General features: G+C 59.5%; 2 protein-coding genes across 2 annotated transcripts in view; both read right to left on the bottom strand.

Moving 5' to 3' along the window:
- Window positions 1–1,387: 1,387 nt before the first annotated feature.
- Window positions 1,388–7,484, bottom strand: ZNF414 (zinc finger protein 414). Its single transcript, XM_058821253.1, has 8 exons — window positions 7,386–7,484; window positions 6,806–6,907; window positions 6,615–6,722; window positions 6,336–6,441; window positions 3,577–4,055; window positions 3,190–3,240; window positions 2,621–2,776; window positions 1,388–1,627 (listed from the first exon to the last, which is right to left on the bottom strand). The coding sequence occupies exons 1-8, from the start codon at window positions 7,453–7,455 to the stop codon at window positions 1,551–1,553; spliced, it is 1,149 nt and encodes a 382-aa protein (XP_058677236.1). The 5' UTR covers window positions 7,456–7,484; the 3' UTR covers window positions 1,388–1,550.
- Window positions 7,485–15,158: 7,674 nt separating this feature from the next.
- The window catches only part of LOC131568850 (unconventional myosin-If-like), an 18,740-nt gene continuing 9,618 nt past the window's right edge, over window positions 15,159–24,280 (bottom strand). Inside the window, 22 exon segments of the mRNA XM_058820979.1 lie at window positions 15,159–15,517; window positions 15,598–15,764; window positions 16,824–17,025; window positions 17,116–17,199; window positions 17,426–17,574; window positions 17,654–17,800; window positions 18,046–18,191; window positions 18,315–18,484; window positions 19,107–19,221; window positions 19,310–19,454; window positions 19,939–20,037; window positions 20,260–20,366; window positions 20,470–20,551; window positions 20,911–20,996; window positions 21,067–21,234; window positions 21,525–21,611; window positions 21,759–21,845; window positions 22,412–22,492; window positions 22,587–22,694; window positions 22,696–22,784; window positions 23,416–23,548; window positions 23,628–23,762. Coding sequence (XP_058676962.1) covers window positions 15,441–15,517; window positions 15,598–15,764; window positions 16,824–17,025; window positions 17,116–17,199; window positions 17,426–17,574; window positions 17,654–17,800; window positions 18,046–18,191; window positions 18,315–18,484; window positions 19,107–19,221; window positions 19,310–19,454; window positions 19,939–20,037; window positions 20,260–20,366; window positions 20,470–20,551; window positions 20,911–20,996; window positions 21,067–21,234; window positions 21,525–21,611; window positions 21,759–21,845; window positions 22,412–22,492; window positions 22,587–22,694; window positions 22,696–22,784; window positions 23,416–23,548; window positions 23,628–23,762 — 2,664 coding nt within the window. The 3' untranslated portion in view covers window positions 15,159–15,440.

The raw sequence follows: 24,280 nt of genomic DNA, 5'->3' as shown, positions 1-24,280 counted from the left end.
GGCAGGAGGAGGAAGGGTTGGAAGCAGGAGGAAGGGATGCCCATCCCGGGATGCCCACCCCGCCCAGGTGGCCACTGAGCCTTTCCGAGCCCTCTCCCGGCGTTCGTGGCCCCTCCCAGCGCCGGCAGCAGAGCAGAGCTCCCCTCCTCGGCAGCAGAGCAGGGGCTGCCGGCTCTTCCCTCGCTCCCATCCCAGCCGGGGCTGCCGCGGGCCCGGCAGGTCCCAGCACGCCTCCCCTCAAACCAGTTTGCTGCAAACTTTTCACCCCGCTGGGCTGGGCCTGGCAGAGCGGGGCTGGGGAGCCCCAGGCTGCTCCCACGGGGGGTGCAGCCCCCCAGGCTGGCACCTGGGCCGTGCCCCTCCCAGTGGCTCTGCTGTGCCATTCCTGCTGTGCCATTCCTGCTGTGCCATTCCTTCCGGGCCATTCTGTGCCCTCTGTCTGCGGCAGGGCTGGCACAGGCACGGGGGCTGCCTGGGGCTGGAGTCCCACCCTGCCCTGGGTGTTGGGGTGCAGCTGGCACAGGCTGCAGCTCTGTGTGCCCTGGGATGGGCTGGCAGGGGGCAGGGGCAGCACAGAGCGGCCCTTCCTCTGCCTCAGATCTTCCTCAGACTGTCCTCTTCCCCTTCCTCAGACCTTCCCTTTCTTCAGACCTTTCCTAAACTGCCCCCTTCTTCCGTTCCCAAACTCTTTCCCCTTCACAGATTCTTCCCTTCACCCTTTCCCAAACTCTCCTCTTTCCCCTTTCTCAAACTCTTTCCCTTTTCCCAAACTCTTTCCCCTTTCCCCTTCCAGAACTCTTCCCTTTCTCCTTCCCCCTTTCCAAACTCTTCCCTTCTCCCTTTCCCAAACCCTTCCCTTTCCCAAATTCTTCCCTTTTCCCCTTCCCAAATTCTTCCCTTTCTCTTCCCAAACTCTTTCCTTTCCCCCTTTCTCAAACTCTTGCCCTCTTCCCAAACTCTTTCCCCTTTCCCAAACTCTTCCCTTTCCCCTTCCCCCTTTCCCAAACTCTTTCCTTTCCCCCTTTCCCAAACTCTTCCCCCTTTCCCAAACTCTTCCCTTTCCCTCTCCTCCGACCTTCCCAAACATTTTCCTTTCCCAAACCCTCCCCTTTCTCCTTCCCCAAGCCAGTCCCTGGCAGAGCACAGTGTCACAGCGTCACACCCCCTGTGTCCCCATGTCCCCCTCCTTTGGTTTTTGGGGGTTCTCAGTGCCAGCCCCTCTCCCCCCGCCCCATGGGACTGACAGAGCCTCTCCCGGCTGCCACTCCTGTACAATTCCCATTTATTTTTCCGAGATCTCATTCCAGAGCAGTCCACTATAACTCCTGAGAACCTACCGGGCTCCCGCAGAGCCCTCGGGGCTGAAGCAACAAAACCTTTCGGGGAGGGAGGAACGGCGGCTCCGGCTGCTGGAGAGCTCCCGAAAACACAAAGGAAAGGGAGAGGGAATTCCAGGGGAAATATCAACCCCTGTGCTGCCCCTGTGCCAGCTCGGGGCTGTGCCGTGCCCCTGCCCGCTCAGGGGAGGTGCAGGAGTCCCTCGGGAGCCATCAGAGCTGCGAGTACAGCGAGTTCTCCATCTCCGGCGGCAGCTTGGCGTGGAACGGGGCCAGCCCCACCCCGAAATCTGCAGGGACAGGGAACAGAACGTCAGCACCTCGTGGGGAGGGGGGCACAAGGACCCCCAGGGGGCATCACAGGGGCTGGGGGGCACAGGGAGGGCACACACAGACCCCCAGGGGCATTGCAGGGGTTGGGGGACACAGACAGGGCACTGGGAGGGCACACAGACACTCCCAGGGGCACAGGGAGGGCACACAGACACCCCCAAGGACATTGCAGAGGTTTCGGGCAACTGGGAGGGCACACAGACACCCCCAGGGGCATCGCAGGGGCAGGGGGGCACTGGAAGGGCTCAGGGAGGGCACACACCCCCAGGGGCATTGGAGAGCTGGGGGTACAGGGAGGGCAAGCACATGGACCCCTCCAGAGCACAGGAAGGGTTGGGGGGCATGGGGAGGGCACTGGAATGGCACACAGACACCCTCTGGGCATCACAGGAGCAGAGGGGCACTGGGAGGGCACTGGGAGGGCACACACACACCCCCAGGGTCATTGCAGGGGTTGGGGGGCACACAGACACCCCCAGGGGTATTAGAGGGGCTGGGGGATACAGGAAGGGCACACAGACACCCCTAGGGGCATTGAGGGGCTGGGGGCACTGGGAGGGCAAGCACATGGACCCCTCCAGGGCACAGGATGGGTTGGGGGGTACAGGGAGGGCACACAGACACCCCTAGGGGCATCACAGGGACTGGAGGCACTGGGAGGACACAGAGAGACCCCCAAAGACACTGCAGGGGTTGGGGGCCACTGGGAGGGCACACAGACACCCCCAGGGGCATTGAGGGACTGGGGGAACAGGAGGGCACACAAACCCCTCCAGGGCACTGCTGCAGGCTGGGGAAGCAGGGACTGGAACGCGGCCAGGCTGTGCCAGGCCAGAGAGGGAGCAGGATGTGCCTGATCCCTGCGGATCCCTGCGGATCCCTGCGGACCCCTGCCACCCCCGGGAGCATGCCGTGCCTTATCCCTGCCAGCCCCGGAGTCCCTCCCGTACCCATGTCCGCCTCCAGGCGCCCGGGCGGGGGGTTCTTGCGGTGGTCCTCGGTGTGCAGCGTCATCTCGTCGCGGGAGGCGGTGGAGAAGGGGCACTGCGTGCAGCTGTAGCGGCCCCGCGTGTGCTCCCAGACGATGCGGCCGGCGGAGGAGTGCCCTGCAAGGACGGGCGGGCAGGGAAGCACAGGCATCGCCCGGAGCCGCGGGGCTGCGGGGGCTGGAGCCCTTCCCAAGGGAAGAACCCCGAGTGTGGGAGCGGGGGGCCAGGCTGGGCAGGGCACTGGGGGCACTGGGGGCACTGGAGCTGCTGCTGCTGCTCCTCCTCTGCTGCTTCTGCCCTCGGGGCCAGGCTGGGGGGTTTTGGGGGGGTGCAGCCATAACCCCCCCTGCCTCGGAGCCCACCTGGGCCTCATCCCCTCTCCAAAAAGGAGGGAGCCCGCCCTCCCCCCGTGCCCTCCGGGCAGCACCGCAGTGCCCCTGGGGCATCTCCCGTCCCCTGCGCCCCCCCCGCCGCCCCCCAAACCCCCCAGTGACAGAAAGCAGCCCCCACCCAGCAGGTGCCAAACTAACCTGGAGTCACTCCTGAGCCAAAGCATGGGAGGAGTGGGCTGACACTCACACCTGCGGAGGGAATCGAGGCCCGAGACAAGCATTAGGTCTTCCCCTCCCTTGGGGGGGACTTGTGGGAGGGCAGCCCTGGCCCGGCCCCCCCAGCACGCCGGGGAGCAGCAGGGCTGGTTGGGACAATTTGTAGAATTTGAAGGCGTTTTTTGGTGCTTTTGCCCAATCGAACATCACACAGGGGGTGCCACGGGCGGGATGGGGATTTTTTTTGGGATGGAGGGATGGCCGGGCCGGAGGGGATCATATCCTCGGGTCCTGCTCGGGGAGCTGCTGCTGCTGCTGGTCAAGGCGGGAGCAGAAGAAGCTTTGTCCCGCACGGCTCCGCGCTCTCACCTTGGCTTTTCTTCCAGACGGCGTTGGAGACGCTGGGGGGGCCGTGGCCCGGCAGGAAGGGCCGCAGGCGGTGCTGAGCCGGGGGCTGCGCCAGCCCGTAGGGCGAGGGGGGCACGTAGGGCAGGAACGGCCCCGGCACCGAGGACGGGGCTGGCGCCGAGAAGCGACTCAAGGACGAGGGCCCGAACAGGGCGGGCTCCAGCAGCGGGAAGGGGTGCGGGGCCCCCGGGAGCAGCGGCTCCAGCGAGCCGGGCAGCGCCGCCGGGGCTGAGTCCGCGCCCACCGCCGGCGCTTCCTTCTCCGGGGGCTTGGGCAGCGCCTCGGGGGGCTTGGCCGGGGGCTCCTTGTCCGGGCTGGAGGTAGAGGAGGGCAGGATGGGCCGGGGCGGCGGCGCGGGGCCGCTGGCGCTGTCCGAGCAGACGTGCAGGTGCTTGAAGAGCGAGCGGTGCGTGCGGAAGCGCAGCAGGCAGTTCTCACACCTGGGGTCAAAAAGAGTCATGAGAGCGACTGGGAATCGATGATGGGCATGTGGGGATGGTTCATGAGCAAAATGACATTGGCTACGTGTCACAGACATGTGAGACTGAGCAGACGTGGAGGTGCTTGAGGAGCGAGAGGTGCGTGCAGAAGCGCAGCAGGCAGTTCTCACACCTGGGGTGAGGAAAGAGCCGTGAGAGGGACCGAGAATCATGATGGGCACGTGGGGATGGTTCTTGAACAAAATGAGAACAAAATGACATTGGCTAGGTGTCACAGACATGTGACACTGAGCAGACGTGGAGGTGCTTGAAGAGCGAGCGGTGCGTGTGGAAGGACAGCACACAGTTCTCACAGCGTGGGTGAGGAAAGAGCCATGAGAGTGATCAGGAGGGGATGATGGGCATGTGGGGATGGTTCTTGAACAAAATGACATTGGCTTGGTGTCACAGACATGTGACACTGAGCAGACGTGGAGGTGCTTGAGGAGCGAGCGGTGAGTGCAGAAGCGCAGCAGGCAGTTCTCACACCTGGGGTCAAAAAGAGTCATGAGAGCGACTGGGAATCGATGATGGGCATGTGGGGATGGTTCTTGAACAAAATGAGAACAAAATAACATCGGCTCAGTGGCACAGACATGTGACACCGAGCAGACGTGCAGGTGCTTGAAGAGTGAGCGGTGCGTGTGGAAGGACAGCACACAGTTCTCACACCTTGGGTGAGGAAAGAGCCATGAGAGGGACTAGAAGGGGATAATGGGCATGTGGGGATGGTTCTTGAACAAAATGACATTGGCTTGGTGTCACATGTCTGTGACACTGAGCAGATGTGCAGGTGCTTGAAGAGGTGCAGGCAGTTCTCACACCTGGGGTCAAAAAGAGCTGTGAGAGGGACCGAGAATCGATGATGGGCATGTGGGGATGGTTCTTGAACAAAATGACATTGGCTCTGTGTCACAGATACGTTTTATGAAAAATCCTTTCCTTAGGATTTTTTCTCCTGAGAAGCTGTGAGGCCTCAGAAATAAAATGTAAACAATGATTATCTGCTGCTGTGGAATGCAACAGGTGCATCTGTGATTGGTCTCATGTGGTTGTTTCTAATTAATGGCCAATCAAAGTCAGTTGGCTCAGACTCTCTGTCCGAGCCACAAGCCTTTGTTATTATTCTTTCCTCTTCTATTCTTAGCTAGCCTTCTGATGAAATCCTTTCTTCTATTCTTTCAGTATAGTTTTAATGTAATATATATCATAAAATAATAAATCAAGCCTTCTGAAATATGGGAGTCAACATTCTTGTCTCTCCCCTCATCCTAAGACCCCTGTGAACACCACCATAGCTTGGCACGTGGCTGTCATGTGGATAAGCCCAGGGCTGATCCCAGAGCTGTCACTGTCCCTTCCTGCCTCTCCCACCCCAGCGTGGTCCCCAAAGCCCCCAAACATCCCCCCCAGGCATCATCAGGATCCTGCTCCTGTCCAGCCCACAGCAACTGCAGCCAAAATTCCGCCCCCAAACTGGTGGAAATTCCTCCCCAGGAATTGGAGGAACTGGGGAATTCCTCCAAGGATCCTCCAAGGGCATCCCCTCCAAGGCACAGGGGTTGCTGGAGCTGCTCCTGCTCCCAGGGCTGGGGGGGCTCACTGGGTGCTCCCCTCAAAATCCCAAAGGATTTTCCAAGCCAGGAGGAGCAGCAGGTCCCACTGAGTGACTGGGAGCTGATGATGGGCACATGGGGATGGTTCTTGCCCAAAATTACACTGGCTTGGTGTGAGGGTCCCACATGGATGGGCCAAACTGGAATTCCCAGTGAAAATCATATGGAAAACCCCCTCAGTCTGGGAGATTTCTCTGTAGTGTCTTATGTTGGAGTGAGAGAGAAAATGGCGATAAAATGCTAATAAATAATAAGCAATGATGAAAATACAGACAAAAGGATAAAATAAAAAGGATAAAAGGGTAAAAATATTTATAGTGAGGGTGACAATGATGATATTGATAATAATGACAATAATAATAAGAATTGTATCAGCGCTGGGGCTGTGAAGTGACCACTGGGTGATGCTTCCCCAGGAGCTCAATAACTCCTTGGTGATAATGATGATATTGATAATAATGACAATAATAACAACAATAATATCAGCGCTGGGGCTGTGAAGTGAGCACAGGCAGATGCTTCCCCAAGAGCTCAATAACTCCTATGGAGATCTCCCTGGGGATCAGCTCTGCTGGCCAGGTGTCCCCAGAGGGGACAGGAGGGGACAGGGAGCAGTGGCACTCACTTGAAGTAGCGGTTGGGTTTGTAGTGCACCTTCATGTGTGCCATCAGGTCCTGCATGCTGGGGAAGGTCTCGCTGCAGCCCAGGGTGGGGCACTGGAAGGTTTTGCCTGGGCAGAGGAATTCGGAGAGAGATTCAGCACCAGCCCAGGGGGGACAGCATGCTCAGACAGGCTGCAGCACCTCCCTATTCCCATCTCCCACCACCAGCCCTGCCTCGCTCTGAGCCCTGCTCTGCCCCCTCCCAGCCCAAAAAAGCACCTGTGGTGTGTCCTGCCCTTACCCTCGAGGGACTGCGTGGGTCTGTAGTGGACCTTCAGGTGGTCCATCAGCTCCTGCATGCTGGGGAAGGCCAGTTTGCAGCCGTAGCTGGAGCACTGGTAGTGTTTCCCTGCAAGGACACAGATCCGTCAGCCTCGCCCCTGCCGCGGCTGTCGCTGTCCCCTCCCCGGGGCGGGGCTGGGCTGGCCTCACCTGGGACAGGTCTGCGCTTCAGCGGCCGCAGCTCCGGGGCCGGGGTCCCTCCGCTGCCCGCCCCTGGCATCGGGGCACCGGGCAGGGCTGGGTCACTGCAGCCTGCGGGGAGGGATGGTGAGGCTTGGACCTGGCAAACCAGAGCTCTGCCCTCCCCATCCCTCTGCCCTCTCCATCCCTCAGCTCTGCCAAACAACCCCTTTGCCCTCCCCCATCCTTTGGCCCTGCCAAACCAGAGCTCTGCCCTCCCCATCCCTCTGCCCTCCCCATCCCTCAGCTCTGCCAAGCCACCCCTCTCTGCCCTCCCTGTCCCTTGGCCCTGCTAAACCACCCCTGTGCCCTCCCCATCCCTTCAGGACAGGGAAATGGGGCTGGGGGTCTGGCTGGAGCCCCCCAGGTTGTGAGGGCTGGTGCAGGTGAAGCCTGACGGTGGCTGGAACACGCTGGGTGATGCCACCTGCGCACCCAGGCACGCCCTGGCACACCTGGGCACATCCGCATGGGCAGGGTTCGGCCAAAGGGACCTCCCAGCCACAGGAGCAAAGGTTTCCCTGCTCCTGCCCACCCTGAGGGCACTCACCTGCCCCCTCCGTGCCGAATTTCCCCCGCAGGGAGAAGGTGGCCACGGGCTCGTCCTTCTCTGTCTTCATGGCCTGGCCGGAGATGGGCACGGGCACAGGGACAGGGACAGGCACAGGGACAGGGCGGCTCCTCCCGGCGGGGCTGCACCGGGAGCAGGAGGGAGGTCAGAGCCCAGCCCGGGGCCAGTGACTCCCTCCTCCTCCTCCTCTCCTTTCTCCTTCTCCTTCTCCTTCTCCTTCTCCTTCTCCTTCTCCTTCTCCTTCTCCTTCTCCTTCTCCTTCTCCTTCTCTTTCTCCTGCTCTTTCTCCTCCTCCTCTCCTCCTCTTCTTTTTCCTCCTCCTCCTCGGTGCCCCGTGGTCGTGGGACCGACCCTCCCACCCGGAGCTGATCCCAGAGCTGTCACTGTCCCTTCCTGCCTCTCCCACCCCAGCGTGGTCCCCAAAGCCCCCAAACATCCCCCCCAGGCATCATCAGGATCCTGCTCCTGTCCAGCCCACAGCAACTGCAGCCAAAATTCCGCCCCCAAACTGGTGGAAATTCCTCCCCAGGAATTGGAGGAACTGGGGAATTCCTCCAAGGATCCTCCAAGGGCATCCCCTCCAAGGCACAGGGGTTGCTGGAGCTGCTCCTGCTCCCAGGGCTGGGGGGGCTCACTGGGTGCTCCCCTCAAAATCCCAAAGGATTTTCCAAGCCAGGAGGAGCAGCAGGTCCCACTGAGTGACTGGGAGCTGATGATGGGCACATGGGGATGGTTCTTGCCCAAAATTACACTGGCTTGGCATGAGGGTCCCACATGGATGGGCCAAACTGGAATTCCCTGTGAAAATCATATGGAAAACCCCCTCAGTCTGGGAGATTTCTCTGTAGTGTCTTATGTTGGAGTGAGAGAGAAAATGGCGATAAAATGCTAATAAATAATAAGCAATGATGAAAATACAGACAAAAGGATAAAATAAAAAGGATAAAAGGGTAAAAATATTTATAGTGAGGGTGACGATGATATTGATAATAATGACAATAACAACAATAATATCAGTGCTGGGGCTGTGAATTGAGCACCGGCAGATGCTTCCCCAGGAGCTCAATAACCCCTTGGGAGATCTCCCTGGGGATCAGCTCTGCTGGCTGGGGCACCCCATCCTTCCCATTAACATCTGCCCCAGAGGCATCTCCCCAGCTTTGACTCTGGGGGGTTTGGCCAGAGGGGCTCAGCCTGGCTCAGCAGCTGTTCCTGCAGCACCCAGCACACTGGGATCACAGCCCAGCAGGAAATAAATCAGGGAGGGGGGAAAAATCCATGTGGGATTATTCCTGTGGCTGCCCCTGGCCTCCTGGCTTTGTCTGGGGGCTGTGGGGCCTTTTTTTTTGTTGTTGTTTTCTCAGCTCAGTGGCCTCGGGATGGAATCAGCCAGCCATGGAAAAGGGAATCTGGGGCAGGGCTGGGGCTGCTCATGGCCCAGGAGGGGAAATTCAGCCCTGGATTGAAGGGATGCTCCATCTCCATCCTCCATCCCTGCAGGACATGGGGAAAACACAGAAAGATCCTGGCAGATTTGATGGAGCTTTGTTTATCAGGTTTGGTGGGAAAAAGGATCTTGGGAATCTTCTTTTTTGGGGGGAGACAATGCTGAAAAGGCTGAGGCAGGGCTGTACCTGCCTGGGTAATGTGACACTGCCACAGTTTGGTGCCCAACCCTGAAGTGTCAGAGCTGGAACCATTGGTGCTGGAGAGTGCAGTGAAGCAAAATTCCTGCTGCCCTTCTGGAAGCAAAATTCACTGCCCTTTGCAGTGAAGCCAAATTCCTGCTGCCCTGCTGGAAATGCCCCTCTGGATCAAAGCTGGGTGGCCCAGCCTGGGCTCAGCACCCCTGGCAGAGCCCTGGGACTGACGGGCTCCAGATGAGCCCAAAGGGAGCAGGGTCAAGGCACAGAGAGCTCAGGGGCAGCACAGGGAAGTTTCCCCAAAAAATCAGGAAATTCTTCCCCACCTGCACTGCAGCTCCTGGAGCCACAGGGTCAAAGCCAGCAGTGCCTTAGGGTGTTGGAACCTCTGTCCTGTCCCTCTGGGATCACAGATGCCACATGGAGAGTGGCATTCCCTGTTGCAGCATCCCAGCGATGCCTTGTAAGCCGAATTTTTTCTCTGGAAAAGCTGGGAAACCTCTTGAGCAGATTGCCTGAGGGCAGGCAGGATGGACACTTGGCCTGTGGCCCCAAGGTTCCCCACAGGTGACATGGCAGAGGACACGGTGGCAGCACTGCAGCATCACCCTGTGCCCAGCCAGGTTTTTGGAGAGCAGGTGGCACCTGGATCATCCTGCTGTCATTTGTCACCTCCCATGGGATGCTGGGCAACACTCCCCTCCTCCAGGACTGTCTGTTCCGCAGCCCTGAGTGTGACACTTCGGCCCAGGTGCAGCTGAGCTGCCACTGTCCCCATCCCCAGTGACCTCCCGTGGTCACCAGAGATGTGAATGACCCAGAGATGTGACTGCACAGAGATGTGACTGACCCAAAGATGTGACTGACCCAAAGATGTGACTGACCCAAAGATGTAACTGAACCAGAGATGTGACTGACCCAAAAATGTGACTGACCAAAAATGTGACTGACCCAAAGATGTAACTGAACCAGAGATGTGACTGACCCAGAAATGTGACTGACCCAAAACCATGACTGTCCCAGAGATGTCACTGCCCCAGGGATGTCACTGCCCCCAGAAATGTGACTGACTGACCAGAAACGTGACTACCCCAAAGATGTGACTGCCCCAGAGGTGTGACTGTCCCAAAAACATGGCAGACCCAGAAACGTGACTGCCCCAGAGGTGTGATTGCTCCCAGAGATGTCACCCCCCTGATGACACAATTCCCCCAGAGACAGGACCCCCCCAGAAATATGGCTCCCCCCAAGATGTGACCACCAGCGCAAAGCTGCCCTGGAACCCCAATTCTGCAGCCACCACTGTCACTGTCACTATCCCCATTATTATTATTATTATTATTATTATTATTATTATTATTATTATTATCTGCCACCCCAAAGAGCTGCTGGCACAAAGCTCCCTCATCCCAACCCCTCGGGGTGAACAGAGACCCCCAAACCCTTCCAGGGGCTGCCAGCCGTGAGGGTGGGCAGGATGTTTGCAGCTGCCCATCACCTCGAGCAGGCTGTGCTGCTGATTCAGTGAATAATTAACACAGCTCATCCTCCTCAAACCACCCGGGGGCTTTATCCATACCCCGAGGCTTTGCTCATCCCACCCCGCGAGGAAAAATGGGACAAATAATCGGATTTTTGCATCTCTGAGGCCCGAGGATGAGGAGGCTGCCCCCAAACGCGGCTCTCGGTGCAGGAGATGAGACAAAGGCTCGGAACAAGGGGCTCATGTGATCGCGCAGCCGGCGAGCGCCGGGGGAGGCAGCGTTCGGAGAGCAGGGAGCAGCGGCTCCGCTCCTGCCAGCGCCACCAGCCCCGGCTAAAACACACCCTGAGGGTTCTCCTGGAGCTTCAGATACCGCGGGGAGCCCTCACAGAGCTGGGGGTGATGGGGGGATGCTCCAGGTGTCCAAGGCAAGATCGGTGCCCCAATCTGGGCATGGGTCGGGTGTCACCCCTCCCTGGAGGGGCTCCCTGCTTTCCAACTCAGGATCTGCCTGCAGCGCCTGAGGAACCCATCCCAAACCCGGGTGGGCATCCAGAGGGATGAATGCTGAGCCCCGTGCTGGCCTTGGGGTCACATCCACGGGGCAGCTCAGCCCAGGCCTCTCTTCCCCCCAAAGGAGGGTCCCCACTGTCCCTCAGATCGCTCCAAGCCCTGCTGACATTTCCCCACATTCCTCGGTGCTCACCTTTATCTGCCTGCCCATGGGAAAAAACCACACTTTGCCTTCAGGAGCCACCTGGGGATGTTGGAGCTTCCTCCCTGAGCCTGGACAAAGCTGAGCCCAGCACCAGGCAAGCACCAAGGCCAGGAGCCCGGGCTCTGACAGCCACAGAGTGGCTCCAGGAGGTGTGGGAGGATGGAGGGAGCACGGGCAGGTCCCGGCAGGTGCATCCCGGGATGTGAGAGGGTCCTGCTGTTCCTACAGGCCACGCACCTGTCAGGACCCAGGGCTAGCGATTCCTGTGGCTCCCTGCCAGCCCCACAAGTGGTAACTCCAGGGTAGCCCCCATGGCTGCTGGTTTTTGGGGCTGGTAACCCCCCAGGGACCACACACCCATGGCTACAATCCAGAGGGGAGTGACACCCACGACCACCACCCCACGGGCAGCGGCACCGTGACCCGGAGCCGCCGCGGGCAGCAGCCCCGGGGCTCCTGCAAAGCTCCGGTACCCCGGAACCCGCTCCGGTACCGCTGCTGTCCCCAGTGCAGCTCCAGCCCCGGTGCCGGTACATCATTTGGTACCGCTACAGCCCCGGTACCGCTACAGCCCCGGTACCGCTACAGCCCTGGTGCCAGCACACCCCTGGCCCCGTACATCCCCCGGTGCCAGTGCTCCCTTCCCGGTGCCGGGGTATCCCCGATACCAGTACGGTCCCGGTGCCGGTATATTCACGATACCGGTACATCCCCGGTACCGGTACACCCCCGGTGCCGGTACATCCCCGGTACCGGAACGGTCCTGGTGCCGGTATATCCTCGATACCGGTACAGCCCCGATACCGGTACCTCCCCGGTGCCGATACATCCCCGATGCCTGTATATCCCCGATACCGGTACATCCCCGGTGCCAATACGGTCGCGGTGCCGGTACATCCCCGATACCGGTACATCCCCGATAGCAGTACACCCCCGGTGCCGGTACACCCCCCCGGTGCTGGTAAAGCTCCCGCTGTCCCCGCAGCCCCTGTGCCAGCCCATCCCCGGTGCCGGTCCATTCCCCAGTCCCGGTCCCCCCCCGGTCCCTCCCGGCCGTACCGGGGCTGCGGCGGGGCCGGCGCCGCCCGGGTCGCGCATCAGCGGCGGGGCGGCCGCGGGGCCATTTTCTGTGCGGAGCTGTCGCGAGAGCGGGGGGAGGAGGAGGAGGAGGAGGATGATGACGGGGGGGAGGAAGGAACGTGCGGAAGGGCGGGCGGGGGCCTCGGGGGGGGACCCGGCTCCGCCCCGCCCCGTTCCCCCCCTTCCCCCGGCTGCTTTGCCCGGGAGATTCTCCACAGACCGCATCCCAGCGGCTGCGGGCAGCTCCAGCATCCCGGCGGTTTTGGAGCATCCCGGGGGTTTTGCAGCATCCCAGGGATTTTGGAGGATCCTGAGGGTGTTGGAGCATCCCAGGGTTTTGGAGCATCCCGGGGTTTTTGGAGCATCCCGGAGGTTTTGGAGCATTCCAGGGTTTTGAAGGATCCTGGGGGATTTGGAGGATTCCAGGGGTTTGGGACGATCCCGGTGGTTTTGGAGCATCCCAGGGTTTTGGAGGATTCCAGGGGTTTTGGGGCATCCCGGGGGTTTTGGAGCATCCTGGGGATTTTGGAGCATCCCAGGAGTGTTGGAGCATCCTGGAGGTTTTGGAGCATCCTGGAGGTTTTGGAGCATCCCCAGGTTTTTGGAGGATCCCAGGGTTTTGGAACATCCTGGGGGTTTTGGAGCATCCCGGGCTTTTGGAGCATCCTGGGGTTTTTTGAGCATCCCAGGGTTTTTGGAGTATCCTGGGGTTTTTGGGGCATCACAGGGTTTTTTGGAGCATCCCGGGGTTTTTGGGGCATCCTGAGAGTTTTGGAGCATCCCAGGGCTTTGGAGTTTCTGAGGGTTTTGGAGCATCCAGGGGTGTTGGAGCATCCAGGGGTCCATAACCATCCCGGAGAAGGAAAGGCATCAGCAGTTCCTGAAGCTTTTGGAGCATCCAAGGGTTTTGGAGGATCCCAGGGCCCTCTGAGCACCCTGAGCTCCTGGGAACACCTCGGATTTTTAGGAGCACCCTGAGCTCCTGGGAGCACCCTGGACTCCTGAGAACACCCTGAGCTCCTGGGAACACCCCAGATTTTTGGGAACATCCCAGATTTTTGGGAGCACCCCGAGCTCCTGGGAACATCCCAAGTTCCTGGGAACACCCTGGATTTTTGGGAGCACCCTGGAGCTCTTTGGAGCACCTGGAGCCCCCTGGAGCAGCCCAGGGATGCCTGAGCTGGCCCAGCTCCCACATCCCTGCAGGGCTGAGCAGGGACACCCCCCTGACAGCACCCAGTGCCCCCCATTCCCCATTCCCCAGCCTCTGGAAGGGCAGGAAGGAGCTTCCCAAATCCCCAGCGTTCCCAAAGCCACTATTTTTCATTAAAATAAAATCAGACACCCCCCCCCATCTTGCACTCTGCAGTGCAAGGATTCCTAAAGAGCTGTAATTTACAGGAAAATCACCCAGAGGAGAGCAGGGGCTGAAAAACCCATAATGGGGGGGGACCCAAAATTTCCAGCGTGGGGCTGTAAAGAATTTGAAATCCCATGGGGAACTTCCCACCCCTATGGGTTCTGATCCCTCCCTGGAGGACACAGGGTCCCCTGAACACTGCTGGACCCCAAATCTGAGGTGGGGAGGAAGGTCTGTGTGACAGGGGAACAGCTCCAGTGGGGGCTTGGGAGGGAGGGAGGGAGGGAGGAAGAAGAGGGCTGGGCTCTCTAGGATCAGGGAAGAAGAGGAGGGCTGGGCGCTGAGGGATCAGGGAGGGAGGAAAAGGAGGGCTGGGCTCTCTGGGATCAGGCTGGGCTCTGTAGGATCAGGGAGGGAGGAAGAGGAGGGCTGGACTGTAGGATCAGGGAGGAAGAGGAGGGCTGGGCGCTGAGGGATCAGGGAGGGAGGAAGAGGAGGGCTGGGCTCAGTAGGATCAGGGAGGAAGAGGAGGGCCGGGCTATGGGATCAGGTCGGGCTCTGTGGGATCAGGGAGGGAGGAAGAGGAGGGCTGCGCTGTGGATCAGGGCGGGCTGTGTGGGATCAGGCCGGTCTCTGTGGGATCAGGGAGGGAGGAAGAGGAGGGCCGGGCTCTGAGGGATCAGGGAGGGAGGAAGAGGAGGGCTGCGCTGTGGATCAGGTCGGGCTCTGTGGGATCAGGGAGGGAGGAAGAGGAGGGCCGGGCTCTGTGGGATCAGGGAGGGAGGAAGAGGAGGGCCGGGCTCTGTGGGATCAGCCTGCCGTCACTTCCTCTGGCGCAGGCCTGGGGGAGGCCGGACATGAGGCGGACATAGGGCCGGTCATGGGGCCGGACATGAGGCCGGAGATGGGGCCGGAGATGGGGCCGGAGATGGGGCGGGCATTCCAGCGCTGTTCCTCCCTCTCCCGGCTGAATCCTTCTGGGGCAGCCCCGTGTGGGGCTCAGCCTCTGCCCACAGCCCAGCCTGGCTGTGCCATTGCCCCAGAGGGTCTCAGCTGCCACCCCGAGCGTCCCTCAGGGATGAGACCCCACAAGCTCCCCTGAGCCAGGAAAGGCAGTGCCAGCTCTGAGGGCTTTGCCTGAGGGATCCTCGGAGCTGTTCTTGTGCCCAGCCAGGGCACAGCAGCACCGCCCTGCTGCTGCTTTGAGCGATCCCGAGACACAGCGGAGCCTGGAAATGCCTGAGCTGGAGCCTGGCAGAGCTGGTTGGTGTATTCAGCATTTTCTGGAGGGTTCATGGTGGGAGGAACGGGGCTGCCTCTGATCTGTGCCTGCCCACGTCACAGCTTTTGTCGCACAGCCACAGTGAGTGAAATAAAACCCCCAAACTCAAAATGTGAGTCAGCATTGCTGAGTCTGCTTATTTATGAACAGCAGAATTATGAACAACTCTGTTCATACCGCGGAGAAGTTTTAGAGTCCTTGAATGCTAACAAGCAGCTAAGAGCCCGTCCTCGCTGCAGAGTGCCCCCACTGAAGGGGCTGTGGGATCCAGCCCCTGACACTGGCACAGACCGGGGTTTTCTGAGTAAACGTTCATTCTGTGCCAGCATCGATGGGAAAACTTCACGGTTTGGAAGTTTTTGTGAAGTTTTGAGGTTGCTGGGAAAACTTCAGGTGCCCAAGTTGGGCACAGTCTCTGGAGGTGGGATGGGAGGTGGGATGGGAGGTGGGATGCTCCTTTCCTCCAGATCAGATCCTCTGCACATAATTCCCGGGGAAAAGCCCTTCCTTGCCGTGCAGGTGGCCTTTCCACCAGCCAGAGGCATCTGGGGAGGGAGAACACAAACAATCAGCTGTGCTGCCAGCAGGGCAGGGAGGGGAGGCGGGCAGGGCAGGAGCCTGGTACCTTCCATCAGGATGTCAATGACATCCCCCACGTTGAAGCTGAGTTCATCCACGTCCTGCCCGATGTACTGGTAGAGCGCCCGGCAGCGCGGCCCCTCCGCCCTGGGCTGCGGCTTGGGGCGCCGGGCTGGGGGCGGCCGCTGGCCCACGCTGCGGCGGCGCTGCACCCTGCGGGCAGGAGGGATGGGGTTTGCACCGGCAGGGCATGGGGATGGCATGTGCTGCTGCCCCTGCCCACCCTGCACCCACACACCCATGGGATGGCATGTGCTGCTGCCCCCTGCCCACCCTGCACCCACACACCCATGGGATGGCATGTGCTGCTGCCCCCTGCCCACCCTGCACCCACACACCCATGGGATGGCATGTGCTGCTGCCCCCTGCCCACCCTGCACCCACACACCCATGGGATGGCATGTGCTGCTGCCCCCTGCCCACCCTGCACCCACACACCCATGGGATGGCATGTGCTGCTGCCCCCTGCCCACCCTGCACCCACACACCCATGGGATGGCATGTGCTGCTGCCCCCTGCCCACCCTGCACCCACACACCCATGGGATGGCATGGCATGTGCTGCTGCCCCTTGCCCATCCTGTACCCATGGGATGGCATGTGGTGCTGCCTCCTGCCCCCCCTGCACCCACACACCCATGGGATGCTCTGTGTCTGCAGGTGGGCACTTCCAGTTTAGGAACTGGGGGAACTGGGGCAGGATGAGCTGCCCATCCTGTGCCCACACATGGGGTGCTCTGTGCCTGCAGGTGGGTGGTCCCAGTTCAAGCACTGAGGGAATTGGGGCAGGATGAGCTGCCCACTCTGCTGTCCCCACACCCATGGGATGCCCTGTGCTTGCAGGTGGGTTCTCCCAGTTCAGGGACTGGGGGAACTGGGGCAGGATGAGCTGCATCCTCCTGTCCATCTTGAGGTGCTCCATGCCTGCAGATGAATTCTCCCAGTTCAGAGACTGGGAGGACTGGGGCAGGATGAGCTGCCCACCCTGCTGTCCCCCACCCATGGGATGCTCTGTGCCTGCTCTCCCAGTGCAGGGACTGGGAGGACTGGGATGCACAATAGCCTGGGAGATGTGTCCTGCCAGCAAAGTCAGGACGCATCCCGTGTCCGAGGATGCATCTGGTCCCCTCCTCAGAGGGGAAAGCACCTCCCAGTGGTGATGGCAGTGGGAGAGGAGGATGGGACAGGGACAGGGACATGGGACAGGACCTACCCAGCCACGCCCTGGTCGGGCACGTTGAGGAAGTCCATGTTGTGCTCGGATGGGGGCCGTGCCTTGGGCTGGTGGCCGGCGCTGCGGGCGGGAAGCGCCGCGGCTGGGGGGCCCCGCGTCTGCTTCTGGGGCATCTTGTAGGTGTCCCTCTGTGCCCGGCCATCCCCGCGGGGGATCTGGGGACCCCCGTTCCTGCAGGCTCCTGGAACAGCCCGTCCCAATAGGGTGCATTACAGGGGGGCCATGCACAGCCTGCACCCCCTGTATCCCCCACCCTGTACCCCCTGCTCACCTCTGGGTGCTGATGGGGCACTTCGGGAAGGTGCGGGACACCTGCTGCCACCTCTGCCCTGTGCTGCTCCCTTCCTTGTGGGCTCTGGGGGGACACAAGCCCCCCGTTAGGTGACAGTCCTCAGAGCCAGCTGTAGGGGCTGTCCCCCCATTTGTACCCTGTTCCCCATCACCAGAGCAGAAATGGGGGAGACACAAACCCCACAGAGTACACCCAGCTCACCCCAATGCTCCCAGGCCTCCAGCTGTGCCCTGTGACCCCAGTGCTCCTGTGTCCCCCCTGTGCCAACCCCCAGTGCCCTGGCACTCACTGGCATTCCTGGGGAGCCCATCCCCGATGGTGACCGTAAGGGTTTTGCCTCCAGCTTTGAGGGCGGCCACGTCGCCCTGTCCTCTGAGGAAGGTGACGTTGCGGGTGCCACCGCCGCCCCAGCCCTCCTTCTTCACCCGAAACTGTAGTCTGGGGGTGAGAGAAGCCATGAGGATGTGGTGACAGGACCCTGTCCTGCTTTGTCACCTCTCCTGGCCTCCATCCTTACGTGTCCTTGAAGGAGAGGGGCAGCTTGGAGCGGGTGAGCTCCTCGAAGCGCTTGCACAGGAGGCTGATCAGCTCCGTCTTGAAGATGGACTCCAAGAAGTTGTCGGCATCGTTCTCATGGAGGATGAAGAAGTCGTCCTGCCTGGTGCTGGGGGAGCAAACAGGGGTGTCAACCCCACCAAGGCTGGTGCCAGCTAGGCTGGGGGGTATTTGGGGACCCCACAGGGCTTGGGTCCACCCCAAGAAAATTTGGAGGCCGATTTGGAAAACTCTCCGGCTTCTGCAAAGCACCCATGGGGAGCCTCCACTCCAGTGGATGAGGGACTGGGGAGCAGCAGGGTGTGGAGAGAGGGGAATCCCAGTCATGGGGAGAGCCCCTGGTAAGGGACACACCTCAGCGAGACACCGCTCACCGCCTGCAGCTCCACCTTCTTCTTGAGCACCTCCTTGATCTGCCCCTTCTCAGGCCCCTTCTTCACCTTCTCCCGCCCGATCAGGTAGAAATACTTGGGCGTGAGAATGAAATCTCGCTTGATGGGCTGGGAAAGGTCAGGAAAAAGGGGGTGAGGGGGCTTTGCAGGGGGGGCACAAACCTCACAAACACACATCCCACCTGAGGGAAGCCACCAGGAGCTGCAGCAGCCCCAGGCGTGTCCCTGCACCTTGAACCTCCGGTCGTATTTGGTGACGGAGTCGGCGAAGTCGACGCGCTCCCGCTTGGCCAGGAACTGCCGCAGCTCCGGCCGCTCCTCCATGCCCAGGTAATCCCCCACGAAGTTCCTGTTGATGCTGTTCCTGCGCCGCTCTTTGAAGTTGTAGAGGATGCTGGCAGCTGGGAGGGACCCCAAAGAGGTGCGGGTCTGAAATGGCTCTGTGCTGGTGGCTCAGAGCCCCCCAAAACATCACACAGGTCATGGTAGCAAGAAGTGGGGCTTGTTTTATGCCATGGGAGGAATCCCAGCTGCTTGAGCTTGGCTGGGTTTGAAACTTTGAAACTTTAATTGCCTTCAAAAAACCCCGTTCTGTGGGAGGGAGGGATGGACCCAGCTTTTTTCTGCGTTTTCCTCCTTGATTTTCCTGCTTGCTTGGGAGGGTGGGAAAACCCATGATGGGGTCAGTGGTGTGTCCCATCCTTTTGCTATGGTGGGAGTCAGCCTCTTCCCAGAAACACCAGCTCATCCCAGCTACTCCCCTCCATCCCTGTGCAGGCCATGAAATGCAGAGTGAGACAGCACAAGCTCCCAGGGCTGGAAATAGGAGCAGGAAATCCGTGCTCTCCTTTCAGAGTGGAAAAAGACTCCCAACAACTCACGGGCCGGTTCCTCCATCACCTAATCACCGTTAGTGCCATGATTAGGAGCCAGGCTGCCGCTGTCATAGCTGGGCTGTCCCAGTGAAAAGCACCCTAAAAGGGCAGCTGGCGTGGCACTGTCCCTGTCCTTGCCCAGCCTTACCCTCCTCTCTCATCTGCTCGTATTTGCGGATGGCCACATGCCTGCGCCAGGCCTTCTGGATCACCCGGGCGAAGCTGTCAAATTTCCTCTCCCGCATCTCCTCGAGCAGGAAGAGCTGCGAGGGACAGGCAGTGCTGAGCCAGGACACCCCAAAAACCCCTCCCAATGACACCCAGTGCCCCCCAGGAGTCAGGGCCACGCACCGACTCGGGGTTCTTGACGAACACCTTGCTCCTGCCCATCTGGTACTGGTCTGGATCCATGTTGACCGAGCGCAGGAGGTGCTGCACCCCTTGGCGCTCATCCCCGCGCCACGACGGCCATGTCTCGGGGGTGAGGATGGCATAGCTGTGGGGACAGAGCAGGCTCACAGAATCCCACAATAGTTCAGGTTGGGAGGAACCTTAAAGCCCATCCACTCTTGTCATAGCAGGGACAACTTCCACTGTCCCAGGCTGCTCCAAGCCCTGTCCAACCTGGCCTTGGGCACTGCCAGGGATCCAGGGGCAGCCCCAGCTGCTCTGGGCACCCTGTGCCAGGGCCTGCCCACCCTCCCATGGAACAATCCCTTCCCAATATCCCATCCAGCCTTGCCATCTGTCAGTGGAAGCCATTCCCTGTGTCCTGTCCCTCCATGCCTTGTCCCAAATCCCTCTGCTGTTCTCTTTAGTCCCTAGAAGGGGCTCTAAGGTCTCGCCCAAGCCTCCTCTTCTCCAGGTTGAACATCCCCAACTCTCTTCACTTGAAAAGCTGCGCCAGGGCCTCCCACAGCCTCCTCTCTTCCTGAGGAGGTGCTGTGGGCTCTGCCAGCCCCGTGCCAGTGGCCACTCACCGTTGCAGGAACTTGTGGAAGAGGCGGCGGTAGGCGAAGCCTGCCCGGCGCACCCGGATGTTCTCCTTCAGCCCCAGGTACTCGACCTGGTGCTTCACCCTGTGCACCAGGGAGGGACAACATGGAATAATGACAGGTTAGGAGGGGACCTAAAAGTGTACCTAAGGAGGACAATGTATCCCACACACTTGTTGTGCTTCCCTGTGTTAGTGGGCAGCTCAGAAGAACCAGCCCAGGGCTACAGTTTTTGGAGGAAAGCTGGTTCTGGCCGCATCTCCATGGCTGGGTCCCCTTGCCTGGGCTCTGTGTGCTCCCTGTTACCTGCTCTCCTCCCAGTCCCGTGGTTTCTTGGTCTCGTTGGGTTTGATGCAGCGGATGTAGTGTGGGGTGCACTTCATGAGCGTGTTCACCAGGTCGTTGGCCTGTTTCTGGTGCAAGGATCGACCTCTGTAGCATCAAAGGGGGTGGTGGGAGCACTGCCCCTGCCACCTCCCCAGAGGCAGCTGCTGCTCTGCAGCCCAAGGGACACACCTTGATTTTGGAGCCCGCCGTGGTCGGCCGTCCCTTTTTGTCAGAATCAAGTTTTTCTGGGAAAAGCATCCGGATGAAACCGCTGGAAGGGAGGGGACAGTCCCCAGGTGAGAGCTGCCAGCATGGCCTGGGCTGAGGCCAGCTGGGAAATCCTGTACTGTGTGGCTGAGTGCCTTCTCCCTGACCACCTCCAGGAGCAGGAGCAGGAGCAGGAGCAGGAGCAGGAGCAGGAGCAGGAGCAGGAGCAGGAGCAGGAGCAGAGCTGGTGGATGACCCCGCTCTGCCCAACCCTGCATCCCTGGGATGCCCCTGGTGCCCATGGGGCCATGCAGGACTGAGCACCCCAACCCACAAAGGAAGGACCAGCCTTTCAGATCTGCATGTTGAGGACTGTGCCCTGTTCCCCAGCCCTTTCGGGGTGCCCAGCACTGCCAGACTCACTATTCACTGCTCTGCATGAGCTCGATCAGGTCAGTGAAAAGCACGTCCCGGTTGCGCTCGCAGAAGCCGTTCACATCGTAGGACACCTGGGGACAGGAGGGGACCTCAGCTGCGGCTGTGGGGTGCGGAGTGGGGGCTTTGGGGTGCCCTACCCACCTTGCCAGCATAGTGGTGGATGACAAAGCCTGAGCTCCAGCTGTTGAAGTGCTCGTGGGTGCCCACGGCCGCCTGCAGCTTCTGCAGCAAGGTCTGGTCGGCGCCCTCGCCCGTGGCGTGCATGGTGGCACACACGTCATCCAGGACACTCATGATCCCAGGAGGGTTCTGCCACAAGGAAAGGGAAGCCATGGGTGTGGCAGGGCCCAATCCTGCACCTGGTCACAGCTGCTTGATGCTGAGCCAGGTGCCCATGGGTGCTGCAAGTGTCCAAGGCCAGGTTGGACAGGGCTTGGAGCACCCTGGAATAGTGGGACAAGATGATCTTTAAGGTTCCTGCTAACCCAAGCCAGTGTGGGGTTCACTGCTGCTTGGCACCTCAACAACCTCAATGCAGCCCCTGCCCCTGGGTGCCTCTGCTCCCCAAAAGCCTCCCCAGCAGAGGAGACCCCACTCACCAGCTTGTTCTCTATCAGGTCACACACCACCTTGTTGTTGAAGTACTGGATCTGCGTCCACTTGATCCCCTCCTGCACATATTCTTCCTGGGGAAGCACAGGGAGAGCTGGCTGGGCCCTGAGCCCCTGGGATGTGCTGCAGAACCCCTGCTCCAGCTGTGGTGCTGGGGAGGAGGGATTGCAAGAATTGGGGTGCTGGCACAGCCCCACAGCCCCCAGCCCAGCCCCTTGTACCTGCTCTGCCTTCAGGGTCAGCTCGATGAAGATCTGCTGCAGCTTCTCATTCACAAAGTTAATGCAGAATTGTTCAAAGCCATTTTTCTGCATGAAAGATGGAAGAGAAAATGGTGCTGAGTTGTCCTTTGCTCACAGAAACATAGAATCACAGAATAATGAGGTTGGAAGAGACCTCTAAGATCATCAAGTCCAACCTATGCCCTAACACCTCAACTAGATTATAGCACCAAGTGCCATGTCCAGTCTTTTTTTAAACACATCAGAGATGGTGATTCCACCACCTCCCTGGGAAGAGCATTCCAGTACTTTATTATTCTTTTGGTGAAAAATCTCTTCCTAATATCCAACCTATACCTTCCCTGAGGTACCTTGAGACTGTTCTCTGGTTCTGTCAGTGCTGCCTGGTGGAAGAGACCAACCCCCACCTGTCTGCAACCTCCCTTCAGGGAGGTGTAGAGAGCATTAAGGTCACCTCTGAGCCTCCTCTTCTCCAGGCTAAACAACCCCAGCTCCTTCACCTCCTCTGCCTCATTGTGGGGACCCCAACCAGCAGTGCTTGGTTGCTACTCCAGGGACCCTTCTCAGGGCTACCTGACCCAGGTGCTGTCCCCGCTGTGGGAGCAGGGCAGGACATTCCCAACCACACCCACCTGGAATATCTCAAATCCATAGATGTCCAGCACCCCGACGCTGTACTCCTCATACGGCTTCTGCATGGCCCGGTTGATGGACTGCGGGGACAGAGGGGACAAACTGGCTGCAGGGCACTGGGATTGGCCATCTCCTGGGGCAGGGGGGTGACCATCCCTTCTGAGGCCCACACACCTCCACCAGGAAGTCGAAGACACGGGCATAGAGCCCCTTGGCCAGCGCGTCGCGGGTGTAGGCCGCCTGCTCCACATTGAGGGTGACGGTGATGGACTCGGAGCGGCCCGCCCCACTTGCTGTCCATTTTCCTGCTGGTGACCTTCTCGTTGAGGCGCTCCTGGTCGACCCCCAGCAGGTAGGCAGGGAAGGCCAGGGCTGGGCAGAGTGGGGCTGGTCAGGGCTGTGTTGTCCCCACCTGGCCATAGTCGAAACCCTCGGCCCCATCCAAGTATGAAGGACAGCAGTGGGACAATGACAGGGAAAAGTGACACCTCTCCCAGAGCAACACCTGGCATCTGTCCACTGGCTAATCAAGCTCTGGCTGAGCCATTGACTTGCTGCCTCAAGTAAAGTTCATAGTGAGTTGCAAGCTCATTGATGTGCATTAGTTATGTACCAGAGCCTTAGGCAGAGGCCTGTTGGTTAGAGCATGTAGCTGTTGACTATAATATCATGGGATCAAAGCCCATCTGTCTAGTAAATTGGAAGGTCCTAGCTTAATTAAAGCACCTGAGCTGCATTTAGGGGATGCAGGGTGATGGCCTGCGGACTTTAGCAGAAACTAAGAGGGTTTAACTCTTGTTTAAGGCTTTGAAGGCCTTCGGTTTAGGTAATCCTAAATTTCTTAGATAATGGGGAGATAGGAGGAGGATGATGGACGGGGGGGGAGTTAAGACAGCAATTATAATGCCTGGTGCTGCTTCCCTCCTCTGCCAGGGGATTTGTGACACAGCCAGCTTGCCACTCATTCCCAGGCTCCCCCCACTTGTCCCCTGTGGCTACTCACAGTCAGCGTTCTCCACCCGGGCATAGTTGCCTTCCTCCCTGAAGCTGATGTTGCCCAGGTGCAAGATCCCTGCCACGATCTGCAGCACCAGCTGCTGGTCCTCGCCACGGATGCCGATGACCTGCATGGCATTCTGGGGGTGCACAGACACCCTTTGAGCCCCCACCCGGCCCCAGAGCTTTTGGGGACTCCCCTCCCTCCCAGGCACTCACCATGGTCTCATGGAAGTCGCTGCGGTCGTCTGTGCCCTCCACCTGGTAGGTGTCTGTCTGGTTCAGGTAGAAGTAATAATCCGGGCTCATGATGCCCAAATTCTGCCTTTGCTCTTGGGATGCTCCTTGGATGAGCTGGGAGGGGATGGGGGGCTGTGGTCAGCCAGCTCCTGGTCCCCCCTGCAGCCTGGTGGCTCCAGGCCACCCCCATACTGTCGCCATGATATTGTCTGAAAAATCCCTTTGCCAGAATTTTTCTCCTGAGAAGCTGAGAGGCCTCAGAAACGAAATGTAAACAATGATTATCTGCTGCTGTGGAATGCAACACCTTTGATTGGTCTCATGTGGTTGTTTTTAATTAATGGCCAATCACAGTCAGCTGGCTCGGACTCTCTGGTCGGTCACAAGATTTTATTACCTTTCCTTTCTCCTTCCTTTCTCTTTTCTCCTCCTTTCTCCTTTCTCCTTTCTCCTTTTTTCCTTTCTCCTTTTTCCTTTCTCCTTTTTCCTTTCTCCTTTTTCCTTTCTCCTTTTTCCTTTCTCCTTTTTCCTTTCTCCTTTTTCCTTTCTCCTTTTTCCTTTCTCCTTTTTCCTTTCTCCTTTTTCCTTTCTCCTTTTTCCTTTCTCCTTTTTCCTTTCTCCTTTTTCCTTTC

The sequence above is a fragment of the Ammospiza caudacuta genome, chromosome 28, assembly GCF_027887145.1.
Source record: "Ammospiza caudacuta isolate bAmmCau1 chromosome 28, bAmmCau1.pri, whole genome shotgun sequence".
Lineage (NCBI taxonomy): Eukaryota > Metazoa > Chordata > Aves > Passeriformes > Passerellidae > Ammospiza > Ammospiza caudacuta.
The sequence above is the reverse complement of the archived record's forward strand: the minus strand, read 5'-3'. Positions and strand labels throughout refer to the sequence as shown.

Excerpts from the sequence above, each read along its gene's own strand:
- ZNF414 (XM_058821253.1), bottom strand. The coding sequence starts at position 7,455 with ATGAAGACAGAGAAGGACGAGCCCGTGGCCACCTTCTCCCTGCGGGGG. Across the intron at positions 6,723-6,805 it reads GAAGCGCAGACCTGTCCCAG|GGAAACACTACCAGTGCTCC; the intron begins GTGAGGCCAGCC and ends GTGTCCTTGCAG. Across the intron at positions 4,056-6,335 it reads AAACCCAACCGCTACTTCAA|GTGTGAGAACTGCCTGCTGC; the intron begins GTGAGTGCCACT and ends TTTTGACCCCAG.